The 16,386-nt window shown below is 40.8% G+C and overlaps 2 protein-coding genes across 2 annotated transcripts; both read right to left on the reverse strand.

Moving 5' to 3' along the window:
* Positions 1-1,043: 1,043 nt before the first annotated feature.
* LOC134451573 (5-hydroxytryptamine receptor 3A-like) lies at positions 1,044-8,875 on the reverse strand. The gene is made up of 10 exons (XM_063202079.1): positions 8,858-8,875; positions 8,673-8,730; positions 8,084-8,256; positions 7,218-7,262; positions 6,727-6,833; positions 5,916-6,085; positions 5,434-5,591; positions 4,178-4,388; positions 3,592-3,780; positions 1,044-1,665 (listed from the first exon to the last, which is right to left on the reverse strand). The coding sequence occupies exons 1-10, from the start codon at positions 8,873-8,875 to the stop codon at positions 1,418-1,420; spliced, it is 1,377 nt and encodes a 458-aa protein (XP_063058149.1). The 3' UTR covers positions 1,044-1,417.
* Positions 8,876-11,014: 2,139 nt separating this feature from the next.
* LOC134450414 (5-hydroxytryptamine receptor 3A-like) lies at positions 11,015-14,864 on the reverse strand. Its single transcript, XM_063200259.1, has 6 exons — positions 14,802-14,864; positions 14,371-14,540; positions 13,655-13,812; positions 12,575-12,785; positions 11,863-12,063; positions 11,015-11,553 (listed from the first exon to the last, which is right to left on the reverse strand). Exons 2-6 carry the CDS (start codon positions 14,537-14,539, stop codon positions 11,312-11,314), a joined length of 981 nt encoding a protein of 326 aa, XP_063056329.1. The 5' UTR covers position 14,540; positions 14,802-14,864; the 3' UTR covers positions 11,015-11,311.
* Between the last annotated feature and the right edge of the window lie 1,522 nt (positions 14,865-16,386).

Raw genomic sequence — 16,386 nt, forward strand, 5'->3', positions numbered from 1 at the left:
GCACACCAATTTTGTCCTCATGATGCTGTGATTTAATTTATTGACAAACTGAGTTAGATACTGTATCAATATAATGACTGAAACTTTGGGCTTAATTTCACCATGGGGATCCACTAACTAACCAAATGTAAATAATATTCATAATATAATATTTAAAAGAATTATGCCACTGTTGAAATCACAAACTGCGTTAAAGCTCAGAATAACATAATGACAGGATATTGGGATTAGAAAATAGATTTTTATTGTCATTTCTTTCTTAAGATACAATGTCCCACAAAGACTGTCAACACATTTAGGGCTACACAACACAAAATCACTCAATTTACACACCGTTCATATCCCAGTTTTGCTGTGCAGACCGAAACGTGTTTTCATCCTCCTTATTCTTTGGACTAAATATAGATTATTACGTCTTAATTTCGCTTCTTTCTGCCAGTCACTGATCACACTTACTCATAAAATGCATGCTATACGATGGATTATACTACATTTACTTCCAGGTAGTCATTCTGACTGATTACACAAACACTCTAATAAATATGTTCTGATAGGCTACTTGGGGCACCTAACTCACGCCCTTCTACTTCCGATCCATGGGGCTGTAACTCACCAAATTTTGAATGGGAGTGAATGGAGAGAGTCAAGCTAAATCCTGATTCCGTTTGGCACGTGCTCTAGATTTCACATATGATAGCAGTGAATTTTAAAGGTTTGGATTGGCGTCATAAGACCACTCATTTTCGGCAGGCAAGAAAGGTTACTTTACTTTGTGTGCGAAACTGGGTAAGAGACTACAACATGCGCCTCAGGTATTTGATGTGAAACGAGGCTAAAGGTGCACAGCCAGCCCTAATGCTGCACTGTGGCTGAAGTGGCTGCACGTCAGAGACACAACGTTTGTTTTGTTGCCCTGTTTTGCATGTAAATAACTCATAAATAGCTTGACAAGTGAAGTCGACAATCACACCATTGCTTATCATTAATTCTGAGGTACAGCATATGTGTGATCTAGGGGGGAATGTGAGGTGGATCGGAAAATAGGTTTGATCAGTCCATTACAGCCCTGTGAAAGTTTTTTTACTTTCCCAGCCCCATGAGCTGCCCGGAAAGGGCGGAGACTTAGGTGCCCCATAGACTACGTGTTGGCTCCATGCAATGTGGTTAGATGTTGTATAGTGTAAAGTACAATCTCTTACTTCTTTGATGTCTTTCTAATAGACTAGATGGTGTTACATCTTCTTATGACATAACCCAACATAGACAGGCCCTTATACTACCCCTTGGTCCACATGACCAGTATGATGATCAGCTGTTATCCCAGCAGAACAGACCCATAGCCCATTAGTGATTCTCACAAGATCTAGCTAAGACCTGTCTATAGTTGATTATGCCATAACATCATTAAACACAGCTACTAAGTGGTCCACATGACCAGTATGGTGATGAAGCTGGTGGAGATGAAGATGAGGTAGATGAAGAACAGGAAGCGGTCCACCACCTGTGCGATGTGGATCCAGTCCTCTGACACCTGCTGGGTGGCCGCACTCTTCTCCATGTAATGCCGGATGGCTCTCAGGTCCCTCTGCAGACTCCCAAAGGGCTCCTGATGGACCAGCTCAATGGGGGTCTCAATCACATTGGGACGCTGTGTAGGGGCCACCACTGTAACAAGAGGAAAGAAGACCGAAAAACATGTTTTACTCAGCAGCCGTTGCTGCAGTAAATTATGCTACTGAAGTGTAGTTTTAATACCATACACCTGTACAGCAGGGGTGGGGAACCTATGTCTCAAGGGCCGTTTGTGACCCTTGAGGCCGTTTTCTCTGGCCCCCGATATATATATATATATATATATTTTAAAATGTTTTTGTTGGGGCTTTTATGCCTTTATTTGACAGGACAGTCGAAGATGGTGACAGGAAGCGAATGGGACGGAGAGACTGGGGAGGATCGGGAAATGACCCCGGCCGGACTCGAACCGGGGTCCCCGTGGGTGGGCATGCAAGCCCAAATGTGGGGGGCTTAGCGCGCTGCGCCACAGCGCCCCCTGATTTTAATGTTATTCAGCTTCACATGAAATATGACATATTTTGTAAAGGAATCTTAAAAAAAGACATTTGCAGTACAATTAAGTTATATTCAGGGAACCTAGAGAAGGTGGTGTTTGTTTAAAAGGTAGCTGCCTTCAATATAGGCCTAAAGTGAAGGGGTAAATCCTGGTTTGTGTTCATAGTACGGCCCTAGGATGAATTTGAAGTGGCCCTTCGAACGAAAAAGGTTCCCCACCCCTGCTGTACAGCATGAATGTGTATGGCTGTGATATGTGTGTGTGGGTGTGTGAGGTTTGAGATTTGTATGTACAATTTATTGTTTGACTGAAAAAGGATTGATAAATTCCATTGTACTTGTTGAATTACAAATAGAAAAGATGGAATAAAAAAAGATGGAAGTCGGAAGGTTCCTGCAGTCTTAAGTCTGCAAGCACCCTTGTCTGAGTCTTCTTCACTAGAGCAAGAGGCTAAGGTTCTGGGTTGGGCAGTTCCTGTGAGCCATCTACCGTCTTAAGCCTGCTAATGTCATAGCAATGCTGCTATGATGTAATTCATTTTTTTCAGACAACACAGATTCTGCATGTATTGGCTACTGCATAGCATTGCCCTAAAGGTTTTCCCCCATAGAATTCACATACAACTTCTGTATATTACAGCTACATCAGTTGTATAATTTCAATTAAGTTATACATGAAAATGTGTACAAACAGAGCATCGCAAACAGTACCGCGTACATGGTGTAATGGTCAAGCAACACATGGCACCGAAAGTTGACTTCTGTTTGTATTGTAAAAACATGTAATGATGAAAAGGTAAAATGTTGATCACAAAAAGAGTCACACATGGCTATGGTTTTCCAAGCTACAGTTAACACTTGCCGAATTACATAACAGCTGAAACGTTCTGAAGAGCACGTGGACTAACACCTGACACTGCAGGAATTCCATGCAAAAGTGTTTCTGTGTGTATGGCTATTTTGCCTGGTGAGTAACAGGTCCCATCAATTCAAATGATCCATGGCCAAGCAAAAACAAGAACCAGACACTCCTTCTTTTGATCATTTCCAACAATGAAAATATTTGTTGTTGTTGCACACTGAGGACGGCACACGCTGAAACGCGTCTGTGCACAAAAATAAAGAAAAAAATGATGCAAGGTGGGCCCCCCTTTTCTTTAATTCTAAGTATTTATTTGGGCCAGCACCCTTAAAAGTTATCAAGAAACCTGAGTGAAGCCTGCTACCTATCATACTCAACAACGAAAATATCCAATTGTAAAGAGTAAATTAATATTGCCATCTCTATTTATTCTGAAGCCAAGCAATGTCATGTTTGTTTGGTGATATTTATCATACGCTTTAACTCAAATGGGCCCTGAATTCAAAACATGATATCTTGACTTATGACACAGCGAAGTGAGACTTAACTGATGCCTCAGCTTGGCGACGACCAAAGTATAGACAACACCTCATTTTGTAGTTGTCGTGCACCTCATGTTGTAATGTCGTGCAAATATGCAGTATTACTGTGCGTAATACCTGGTGTGTCCTTGTCATCAGGTGTCTTCCTGCTCAGACAAACCAGGCGGGCCAGGAGGTCTATGACGAGGAACCTGAGCCAGCGTGGCACGTCAGGGTAGTCATGGGAGTTGTGCAGGATGTTGGTGATGATGATGGTCTCCAGAAGACTGGCCACCATGAGAGCCAGACAGATGGAGAAGAACACATCTGAGGAGAGAAGTGAAACCATTACAGTGCACACAGTGTTGAAAAGGCCACACCACGTTAAAAGGCCACGCAACGTTTAAAACAAAGTTATTTTATGACTTTTTATTTCCTGAAGGCCTGGATTTAACACGATTTAACCTTGGCTTCACGAAATGAGAATATGATGGCCTATAATTCTCGTATTTAATCCAAGCCCTGAGTAGATGTGGAGCTGATAAACAGACCTTCTGTCAGTTCATGGTATACAATAATGACGTGTATTAAGTCGATAAGGTAGACTTAAATATTTTGTATCTTGTATAGGCCTATGGAATCTTGTAGATGGAGCTGATTGGAATGGTGCTGTTATAATGGTGTATTCCAAAGCACTCTGAGGATATTATTTAGTTTAGCTTACTAAGAAGAGGTATGGTGTTTCCAGTGACAGGCAGCAGGTCATTCATGAGGAGCAGGAAGACGGTGTAGCCCAGAATGAGGGTCATCTTGAAGGCTGACCGGTCTACATCCTGAGGGGGCAGGACGAAGCTCCAGAGATCCAGACTGATGAGGAAGCAGCTTGGTACCAGCAGGTTCACCACGTACAGGGTGGGGTGCCTTTTCAGGATCAACTAAAAAACAAGAAACAGTCTTAACAGTCAGTCATACCTCATTGTTTTATGGGCTATAGGGAGAACTATCTGTTGCACAGAACCTAGAGAACCTAGAGAACTTAGAATGTCCCTAATGTAGCCCTAGAAGGATCAGGAAGCGCGCTCAACACCTCGTCATCTAATACTTTACACTGGGTGCTTAACTTCGTCAATGAATGAACTCAAATCTCAGAAGTAAGTGAATAAAGAAGCACTCATCAGATTTCTTATTTCTTTTTTTCACACTGAAGAAGGGTGTAAGCCCGAAACGTCTGTGATGTGAGGCTATTAAAAAAGAAAAAAGAAATCTGATGAGTGCTTCTTCATTCACTTACCTAATGTAGCAATTTCATTCAGATGGGATTGCTAGCGAGCCTATTCACTATTTGCTGAAAAAGCTTAACTGCCTCATAAAAACACTGTTATGACATTGCCACAAGTTTTGGTTCCATTCGGGCTCTGCATGAAAGGGTTTAAACCAAGCAAATAGTGCAGTGCCCTTTAGTAAACTCAGATGTCCTCTGTAAGGTTTTGAAAATGCAAACACCAGTAGTGTTACTGTGATTTACAAGCCGTTACTTAAATGAGCCTTATAATACTCCTTTCCCTCTCAGTAAAGGTACCCCATCCAATAAAACATCTCTGTCAAGTTGCGCAAAATCCCTGTCACACGGCTCATTTAGCAGGCTCACCAGCCCGTACACAAGATTCCACACTCTCACACAATGTGTGGGACTCTGCTGAGCCAGCGCTACAGATCTCCAAGCATACGGGTGATGACATACAGTAGGCTACGTTATCCTCTGCTATTTTGGTGTTCTAGAGATCAGTGGGCCTGCGCAGCGCAAATGCATTTAAGTTTATAGAGACACAAGTCATGTACATTATTTTTGCAGAGTGAAACAATGCAAAAGTAACAATATTTGTATGCGTTTGGTTTGTGTACAGAAACACTGTCTGGGCCACACATACGGTAAAAAGGCTACATAGGTCTGGCCCTGTTCCTCACATTGTACACACATACATTAACGTAAAGATGATTCCATTCCTCAGAGCCATTTAGGTTGTCTTGGTAAGCCGTCATGTCAAGCAGTATCCATTCTCCTTTGGTTGTCATATATTTGTGCGTCTTGTTCAATGATACTTCGATGGGATTGCGAAGAACCAATTGAATGTCGTTAGCTGCAAAAAATACAGAAAAAAAGAAACATCAAACATCGTTAAAATAGGATTGTACTTCGTTGCCACTGTCCACATATCTCTGTCACATATCTCTGACAGCTAAGGTTGTGGTTGTACATAAATGTGATGACAATGCTACACATGTGAGGTCCAAATGTTTCAACTAAAAGTAGGAAAACTGGAAAAGAGGTTTCCTAATTGAGTTGTGAGTATGTGCTCGACTTTACTTGTGAGCGTGTGTGTGAGCGTGTGTGTGTGTGTGTGCGTGCTTGAACATGTATGTGTACACATGTGTGTTGTTCATATGCCCTGCATGCACCTTACCATTGTGTAAGTAGGAATTGAAGGTGTAGGAGCAGTTCTGAGTGTCGAAAGGGAACGTATAGATATCCATGTTGCAGGAGCTGACCACTCTCACGGGAAGCCAGTCGTGTACAGTCCCATCGCTATATAGGTACACAAAGTAGGTTTCTGGTCCTGTGTTTTCTTCCATGCTGAACAGAAAGCAGAATAAGTTACAATTTGTTCCTCTCGGCCACTTATGCCTCTTATGTCATTGACTTAAAGAAGTAAATTAGAGAAATTAGAGATAACATCTTCCGAGGCCTGCACTGCGAGGACATTAAATCAACGTTGACAGAGGACAACTTGTTTTACGCTCTGCCAAGGAAATTGATTCCAGCGAATGGATACCTTGGCGGCCATTGCCATATTTATGGCCTTGCTTTCACAATTGACACTAGAGTATTGAAATATTCATCAAAAAATGTTCCGATTCTATATTCCCTCATGAATTAAAAATTACAAATCAATGCCTGATGTTTAACGCAATTTGCAATAGAGCAGGAAATAAGGAGATTATAAACCAATAAATGTCCAATGCTTTTCTATAGTTGGCCATGATATGGAACACTTGTATTTCATGCTCATATTCCAAAACCATTTTCCACTTCTGATCTGATCACACTGAACCAGCCAATGACAAAGCAACATTTTCCCCACAGGATCACAAGATTATACTTTTCTTCCTTTTGAACAATACAGGCTATACTTTTTCACCTTTCATCCTGGTGCAAAGGCTCAGATTGCAAAGGACCTGATTAGGTACTTCCAGGGGTAATAGCATTTTACTCACAATTCATTGATGACAATGTCTGGCGACCACAAGCTCTTCCGGGGCAAAGAGATTTTATTTGTGCCACACTCCTCGGGATCCCAATGTGCAAACTCATTTTGCCACTTCTGTAAAGACAGAATGTGTTCAAACCCGAATCCAAACCTAAGTGCTAGCTTACACGAAAGTCAATCAATAGAATCATCTGCAAACAGGGCCGCTGCTAAGGTTTTGGAGGCCCTAAGCATAACTGGTTAGGTGGCCCCCCTCATAATTAAATGATAACAATAATAATCTACTAACTACTAAATATGTGTTTTGTAATGTAATTCAATATTTCTTTCATGATGTTTTTTGGTCTATCTCAATGTAAGACGCCCCAATTTTGGGGGCAAAGTTGTTGGTGCCCTAAGCACTCTGCGTACTCTGCTTATGTCTAGCAGCGGCCCTGTCTGCAAATTAGCTGTTCGTTGAAGTCTCATTGACATCAGCTGCAAACGCTACATGCTCACCATGTCCAGCCAAATGAGGGTTTTTAACAGTTGTGCCTTCTCGTCCTACGTAGATGGGATAAAACAAAATTGGGAGATTTTAGGTTTAGAATGTCTTGTATGTGCTATAGGCCAATACATTTAAATAATTTTACATTTCATATAGTAAACACTTAGTAGTTATCCCTGGCTGGGAGCATAATTGTCTGTCGTTTGGATCACAGTTTTGCCAACTCACTCCTCCAAACCTAGCTGTGAGCCTGCTTAGCTAACAATTTTGACAGCATTTTTCAGAAAGAAATACATTTTACGCCACTGCCCAGTTAGTATACTAGAATGACAATGACCCTGTCATAGCATATTATATTACGTATTATTATTCACACTGTGGATGAAATGGTCAAAAAAGGTACTGCAACTATGCTGCTCATTGAAACTGGGCTGCCTATTGCCAAATTTGATCTTCACATGAAAGTTTACTAAGTAATAAACAAATATTTCCTACTATGGTCCAAGTAGAGTAATTTTTGCAGCTAAAAATGGCTATTTTTTTTTATTCAAAATGGCGGACCATGGAGACAATCCCCCTTTTCATGTATGTAAAGTGCAATGTTTCCAGTCGTAATGAATACTATACTTAGAATTTGACGGTGATGGTAAATTCATGAAAAAGGTAACATTAGTGAATGGGCAGCATGAATTCTGGAAATAAACAACTAAAAATCTCACACAGTGTCCCTGTAAAAGCTGCAATCTCGTAGTAGTACATTACAATGGTAGTGGGTCAAAACAAAATAACAAATAATATGCTGTTCCACTGGCGGAACAGTGTGCCCAATATGGCCATGATCAAAAACACCCGGTTCAGATCAGATTAATCTGCTTACCACTCCCAAGATGGCATACATTGTGAAGGCCAATCCTATGATGATGGGCTGTGTTGGGTCTTGGACAGGCCGGATGGCACTGCGGTTCAAAACATTCTGCTGAAGGGCACTCAGGAGAGACTCTGAGTTTGGCTCAGAGCAGTTGAAGCCCTCAGCAGGCTGCAAGACCATGCCTGTCAGACACAACAGACCACACAAAACAACAATACACTGTAAAGAAGTAATTTGTCTCATTTTGTGGCTTCGAGGCGTATGTGCCAATGTCAATGACAGATTTATGACGTACAGTATCTACAGAACCTTTGAAAAAGTCCTGCGCACTGACACAACAAATAATTCATGATATGTGTAATATATTTATTCTAAAAATAAAATAAAGCTGCTTGCACCTACGTAAAGGTTGGCCTCTACCTAATGTTCATAATACCAATTCCAGTTATGACAATTTGATTTGGAATGATTTTTTTTTTCAAAAGTAGGACTTAACTGCTTGTTACAGAGCAATGTACAAGGAATGTTTTCCCCCCCATTTCTATTTGATTTTGTAGGTTTTGGGTGTGAACGCCAGTTTCATTGTTCAGCTACTTACATTGTGTGACAATGAAGCATAGCAGCACAGGGAATCTCCACGCCCTCAGTTCCAGCACCTGCCACATTCATAATGGAAGGAAATTCATTTTCATTAATCAAGCCATTCATAGTTGTTGGGATATGTCTGTCAACATCATTACTACGTACTACGTATTACTACGTACAGGTTTTAGATGTACTTACCTTCTCAACGTTATTCATTTCAGCTCTCCTTGGAAGATTGTCAAGTGTGTCAGTGATATTGTCCAGTCTGTGTTGTTTCTGTCTCTCAGTATGATTTGTGCCAGCTTGGTCTGGGACGCTCCATAAAGGCACAGACAGTGATTTGCATAGTCCCACATACAGTAATCTATCATAAACAGATCGAGGGATGCCACATGTCAGTCCATCCCATCCCAATTTGAAGCAGAACCTGCGGTGATCAGACAAGCAGTGCTGCTGAAACTAAATGTGTCATCGTCATTCACCATAAAAATCCCTGACCTGATCCTGGAGAATGTCCACCTACAACCAAAGATACATGCTATCGAGACTATTAAAGACCATTATTAAAAAATATGAGTACAAGTGTCTTCTAGTTAGAAAATCACACAGAAAAGATGGAGAGAAAATGAAAGCTAAACATCTGATTTGATGTCTTAGGCGTTCACTCGGCTCCTTAATGTGTCTGTGTAAAACTTTCATAAAACCCACAGGCAGAGACCTGCATGATGTCCTTTGCAATTATTCAACTTGTGTGTTTTCTTTCACTATATATACTTGGTTGATAAGGACAGATTAATGTCATGGTTTCCTAGAGTGCTATGAGCCATGCATGTGCCATGCAACAACATTGATCAAAATGTTACCCACTTGCAATCAGCTCTCAGACGAACCTCCCTTCAGTATGTGAAAGCAAGAAGTGTTACATTCACATCGATACTCACATCCAACAATCCATTTGCTCAAATGAACAGCCTTTATTTTTGTATACTCTATTAACAAAAGCCAGAAGATCAATCTGCAGTGTCTATGGAACATTCACTAAATTATTCATTTCAATTACTCAGACAAGCACACCCATTTCTTCTATCTACTGGCATGATGGCATGAAGGCAAAAGTCCAACATGCCTCAATGACTACCGTCCAGTGGCTCTGACATCAATGGTGATGAAGTGTTTTGAGAAGTGTAGTCCTTCATATGTTCATCCCTGCCTAGCTCATTTGACCCTCTACAGTTTGCCTATGGAGAGAACAGGTCAAGGGACGATGCCATCTCAAATTTGTTGCATACCACACTATCACATCTAGACAGAGGAAAGGGTAATTATGTGAGAATGCTCTTCATTGATTATAGTTCAGCATTCAACACCATAATTCCCCTCACTCTTGTCAGGAAGATGGAAGAACACACACACACACACACACACACCTTTTATTTTTAGGCTATTTTATTTCTTCTTCACCCTTCTTCTGCACACTTGTTTTGCACTGGACATGCATTTCATTACAAGTGACACGAAAGTGTCTCTATGTACATGACAAATAAATATACTTGAATCCTTGAGGCTGCTGTTGATACTGACGTGCATGATGGTAATTTAATTACAGGCAATATAATATAATATAATATAATATAATATAATATAATATAATATAATATAATATAATATAATATAGCCTTATTGTCACTATATACAATCCCATTTTAGCAGCTCAGAGCAATATATTGACAGAACACTGTGCCTGAGAATTTTGTTTTATTATTGTGACTGATTTTACTTGGATACATAGCCTTATTTTCACTATATACAATCCCATTTTTAGCAGCTCAGAGCAATATATTGACAGAACACTGTGCCTGAGAATTTTGTTTTCTTATTGTGACTGATTTTACTTGGATACAATATGTTGAGGTGTATGCAGACATGCATCCTGATTAAGCTGAATTGTTGCAAGTGTTGCCTTGATAAATGCTTCCTGAATACTTAATGAAGACTTTAATGCCATTTATTTCCTATTTTGTTGTAGATTGAGACATGCATTCATGCTTTGAATTGTATTGGCTAAATAGTTAACCCTTCTCCTTACAAATTATTCGGTATAACATGTAGGCTACAGGCTATATCATGCTATCTGTAGTACATGAACATCGTATTGTGATGAAGTACAGCTATTGGTAATATTAAATATTGTTAGACGCTATATAATGAAAGCTACAATCTACAGTAACAATATTTTTTCTGTCTTTCTAGTGGATGAGGCTAGAAGGTGTTACACTTCAGTTTTCAAGTCAAGTCAAGTCAGCTTTATTGTCAATTTCTTTACATGCGCTGGTCATACAAAGAATTGAAATTAAGTTTCTTACTTTCCCACGCAGACATAGACATAGACTTTGGGTGTGGACATAGTCAATTAGACAAAGTATACATATATTACACCTACACCAATTTCATGTTATTTCCCAGGGACATAGTGATGTACAATCAAACGTGGACCATTAGAAGGACATGGAAAAACAGTATGTTTAGCGATCAGCCATAAAGTTATCCCTTACATAAGGGCAGAACAGACCCAAAACCCATTAGTGATTCTCACAAGATCTAGCTAAGACCTGTATGTAGTTGATTATGCCATAACATCATTAAACACAGCTACTAAGTGGTCCACATGACCAGTATGGTGATGAAGCTGGTGGAGATGAAGATGAGGTAGATGAAGAACAGGAAGCGGTCCACCACCTGTGCGATGTGGATCCAGTCCTCTGACACCTGCTGGGTGGCCGCACTCTTCTCCATGTAATGCCGGATGGCTCTCAGGTCCCTCTGCAGACTCCCAAAGTGCTCCTGATGGACCAGCTCAGTCTCAGTCACATCGGGACGCTGAGGAGGGGCTTCAACTAGAATGAGAGACATGAGGCTTGTTTGGAAGTTGCTGTGGACTATCCACAGTCTTACCACACTTCTACAGGTGTGTGTGTGTTTTTACATGTATTTCATATAAGACTTCTGTAGTGGCAGCTGGAATGGACAGAACAAGTAAAATTAGCCATAAGAAGATATCATTATTGGTGTGTTGATTTAGCAAAATTAAGATAGGTGGAGATAATTTTGTGTACGTACATTGGACACTTTATATTGTTGTATCAACTTCACAAGGGCAAAAGTAGAGCCCTCATCTCACTTCTAGAATATGATAGGTACTGTACCTGATCTTTCTGTCAGAGTGGCCTTGTCATCTGGTGTCTTCCTGCTCAGACAAACCAGGCGGGCCAGGAGGTTTATGACGAGAAACCTGAGCCAGCGTGGCACGTCAGGGTAGTTATGGGAGTTGTGTAGGACGTTGGTGATGATGATGGTCTCCAGAAGACTGGCCACCATCAGAGCAAGACAGATGGAGAAGAACACATCTGAAGAGGGAGGAGAAGCAATTACAGTACACACAGAGTTTTCTTGAAATAGAGTATTATTGCCTACACGTTCAGTACTGAGTACAGAGGTTTGAGAGAAAATAACAAATGTCAGTATCTAGTTTGCAGTGTTGCCTAGCAATGACCATGGACTTACGGTAAAGATTCTCTATTCCATCAACCATTACTGTACTGACCCCCTTTTTTTGTTTCCATGTTGTAATAGTCGTTTGTTCATCATTTATTACCCATCTGTTTGTCCAATTCCAGATATATTGGCCGCCCTTAGACACTGAGAAAGGCTTTGATAGGGTTGATTTGAACTATTTACTAGGAAAGGCTAGGACAGAGATGACTGGAACACTCAATATGGTGCAAGCATCATGTTTAACGTTTCAATGTTGTTTCTCCAGAGTCAGATGGCTATGGTGTGTTTCATAGAACTACATTTCGCAATGGTGTACTTCAAAGGACTTGATCAAACTGGAGGAGATAATATAGTCTAGCTTACTTAGAAGAGGTATGGTGTTTCCAGTGACAGGCAGCAGATCGTTCATGAGGAGCAGGAAGACAGTGTAGCCCAGAATGAGCGTCATCTTGAAGGCTGACCGGTCCACATCCTGAGGGGGCAGGACAAAGCTGAAGAGGTCCAAACTGATGAGGAAGCAGCTTGGTACCAGCAGGTTCACCACGTACAGGGTGGGGTGCCTTTTCAGGATCAACTAAAGGAGAAACAGGTAGGCCTATAAGAGTTTGTCAATAAAAATAATCAAAGGAGCCATACTCTGGTCATACTCCTGCCCATGTTGTTTGCCCTGCCCTGTCACATGAAGAAAATCTGGCCAGTTCAGCAGTGGATGGCTTTTATACCTTTACGAATGAGTTGTTTGGGTCTACTCGTAATTGTTGTTAGCATTATAGTAAATCATAATTGTCACAGACATTAAACAAATAGCTATAATGTTTTTGTTGTGATCACATCTGTTGCTAGGTATTAACAGCCCGACACAAAAATCTTTCAACAAACTAACTGCAGACCAATGAATGTTTGGTGATGTTTGGAGCAGGACACAAATCATATTACCAAAAACTTGCAAACTTGCAAAACTTGATTTGGGTATTAATTGGCCCTTTGCACTTTAATGCTACAACTTTAAACAAAATGTCACATTAATGTGTAGTGTTAATCAGATGGCTCACACATAGTGGTTGTGAAATGCTGCTTTTTAAGAAGAGGACATTGAAAGTGTTTCCCATTTTATATTATGTATAGTAAAAAAGCCGCACTCCCAGATCAGTTTTTTGCAGTTTTAATACTGGGTTAGCATGGCAGACAGACAGACGTTTCGGCCTAAGCCTTCTTCAGCGTCTTTCCCATTTTATATTACACAGTGCATTACAACACAGTGCATGAAACAAATGTGCACCTTTGGCTATAACCACATCACCAATAATACGAATCAAACATACAGGGATGGTCCTAGTAATGGTCTAACTGGAAGTCTGCAATGTCAAATCCTATACCATAGAAATAGACATAGGCATAGGATAGACAACGGCCTGGCCCTCTTCCTCACACACACACACATACATTAAAAACCAGATGATTCCATTCATCTGAGCCATTTTTCTTGTCATTGTATGCTGTCATGTTGAGGAGTATCCATTCTCCTTTCGTCGCCATGTAATTGTTTGTCCGCTCTATGATTGCTTCAATGGGCTGGTCAAGAACCAGCTGAATGTCATCAGCTACAAAAAAAAAAAGGGGGAAAAGAGAAATCAGAAACGTCATGACATTGTCTGATATGAAGACAGATTCAGTTTCTGAAGTTTGTTAACATTATTCATTTAGAGGAGACCTCAAGAGAACCTCTCACACATGACTCTAGTTGTTATACTTTTCTTATCGTGAGAGGAATTAGATGGAATCTCAACTCGCTGGTGAGTTTTGACAGTTTAGTTTGGACCTCTAAAGGGCAACAGAAGTAAAGCCCAGTATGATAGTTTCCCCAGTTTCGATAACTGTTTTCTGTCTGTCTAACTGTCATTTCAAAGTGGCGTTCCAGTTTGTGGGGTAAGATCGAAAGCACTTGTAACTTTCACTTATTGAAAGTCTACTTGAAACGAAGTCAGAGTCTGAAGTGAGGAGAGGCGGCATGCAGCCATTGACGGGTGAATTGTATGTGCTTGAGTTTATACGGTATGTGTGCGTGTGTGTGCATGCGTGTGCGTGCATGCTTAAGTGCATATCTGTGCGACTGCATATTTGTGTGTGTATACATACTGTATGTCCTGAATGCACCTTACCATTGTGTAAGTAGGAATTGAAGGTGTAGGAGCAGTTCTGAGTGTCGAAAGGGAACGTATAGATATCCATGTTGCAGGAGCTGACCACTCTCACCGGAAGCCAGTCGTGTACAGTCCCATCGCTATGTAGGTACACAAAGTAGGTTTCTGGTCCTGTGTTTGCTTCCATGCTGCCATAGAGCAGAAATCACAATAAGTTGGAGAAAAACACATTTCTCTGGCACATTTGTTTTCACATCATTGTTAAAAAAAAAGTTGCTAGAAAAGGCAAATGAGACACTTCATAACAATTATAACAGGGCTTATCATTGTGGTCTGCAATACAATATGTACACATCTGCAGCAGCATTTTCAATGAATTCCTCTCCACTATAAGTTAGTCCAAAGAAACTCAGATTGCAAACACTCATATGACACAGGATTGTACTCACAATTCATTGATGACAATGTCTGGGGACCACAAGCTCGACCGGGGCAGTGTGATTTTACTTGTGCCGCATTCCTCCGGATCCCAATGTACAAACTAATTTTTCCAATTCTGTGAAGACAATGCCCATACCCATCAAAGTAGGCTACTTGTTTAAACCAAGGTCAACATCTAAGCCTTAACCCAGCTCCAAGTTAAGAAATGTATGCAAAGCAGTCAACTGCAGATGAAAACAGTACAGTATGTGCCATGCTCACCATGTGAAGAAAAATGACGGCTTTTAACAGTTGAGCCTTCTCATCCTGTGTAGATGGGTAAAAAAACATCATACGATTTGTGTTTCAGAAAAGTGTTTATGTAATAAGAAGCAACTCATGGAGGGTGTCAAAGATGCCTACAAGTGCCCTCCACCCTGTTACAAGTGAAACAATTGTGAAAACATAAAAAACTACTACCATAATATGAAAAGCAGCTGATTCACAACATAACAAGATTTTTTTGCCACGTCTTGTATGTCACACATTTGAGGCAACATTCGTCTTCATTCGACACACAGGTTGGAAACGATATTGTCTTTCATTTGAACTACAGTTCAGTTGACCCACGCCCCTACATGTGCTGGGTGACAGCAAACCAAGAGGTGCCTTTTACCCTGTCACAAGCTGTTGAACAACTGAAACAACTTCAACATTTTGTGATGTGTTTTTCTCATTTCTGTCCACATTGTTTTTGTGAGGAGTTTTTTTTTCTTCTAATAAAACAAAAGAAAAAAAAGTAGGTGGAGGGCTAGAGCATTGTTCGGAGTATCTTCTGAAACCACACTGAGGCGAAAAAAACACCCTGAGGCCTGCCGTGTGTGTCTGTGCTCGTGTTTTGCGTGTTTGCGTTCTTTCGAAAGAGCACCTTCCTTGTGGCCAACCATTTTTTGCACCAGTATGATGCAGCAAGCAAACAAATATGGCCTTGTTTAGCAAACACCTTGCCTTTTTGCTGTATAATTAGAATGCTACAGCATTTTGTGTGTGTGTGTGTGTGCGTGCGTGTGCGTGCGCGCCTGCCTGTGTGCATGCGTGCCTTTGTGCCTGTGTGCGTGCTTGTTGGTTCATGTGAAAGTGTGTCTGCATCTGTGTCTTTAACCTCAGACCTATGATTTCCACTCCTTGTTTCTTAGAAATTCTCTTAAGTTTGTTTCCTAGTTTCGAAGAGAAGAGACAAAAAGTGGTAGGTGTGCTATTTTTATCAGCCAAATCCTTTAGAGGTCTAGCTGTTGTGGGCATGCACTTTACGACTTCTGAAGTGAAAACACAGATGGACAGATAGTCAAGTCAGTCAGTCTCTCGGCTATGTCTGTCTGTTGTTGCCCGTGAAAAAAAAAACAACATTAGCAACTTCAAAATTAAAATAAAAAACAACAGGCTGTAGTGTTGCTGTAAGATGAAAAGCGACTGATTCAGACTGGTTCAGTTTGCTTACCACTCCCAAGATGCCGTAGAGTATGAAGAACAACTGTATGATGACAGGCTGTGTTGGGTCTCGGACAGGCCGGATGGCACTCAGGTTCAACACATTCTCCTGAAGGGCACTCAGCA

This window comes from Engraulis encrasicolus, chromosome 6 (assembly GCF_034702125.1).
Source record: "Engraulis encrasicolus isolate BLACKSEA-1 chromosome 6, IST_EnEncr_1.0, whole genome shotgun sequence".
In the NCBI taxonomy this organism is placed as follows: domain Eukaryota; kingdom Metazoa; phylum Chordata; class Actinopteri; order Clupeiformes; family Engraulidae; genus Engraulis; species Engraulis encrasicolus.

Excerpts from the sequence above, each read along its gene's own strand:
- LOC134450414 (XM_063200259.1), bottom strand. The coding sequence starts at position 14,539 with ATGGAAGCAAACACAGGACCAGAAACCTACTTTGTGTACCTACATAGC. Across the intron at positions 12,786-13,654 it reads GGAATCATCTGGTTTTTAAT|TTGATCCTGAAAAGGCACCC; the intron begins GTATGTGTGTGT and ends TTTCTCCTTTAG. Across the intron at positions 12,064-12,574 it reads AAACACCATACCTCTTCTAA|ATGTGTTCTTCTCCATCTGT; the intron begins GTAAGCTAGACT and ends CTCCCTCTTCAG.
- LOC134451573 (XM_063202079.1), bottom strand. Across the intron at positions 7,263-8,083 it reads TGTATGCCATCTTGGGAGTG|GACGAGAAGGCACAACTGTT; the intron begins GTAAGCAGATTA and ends CCATCTACGTAG. Across the intron at positions 5,592-5,915 it reads CAATTCCTACTTACACAATG|CTAACGACATTCAATTGGTT; the intron begins GTAAGGTGCATG and ends TATTTTTTGCAG.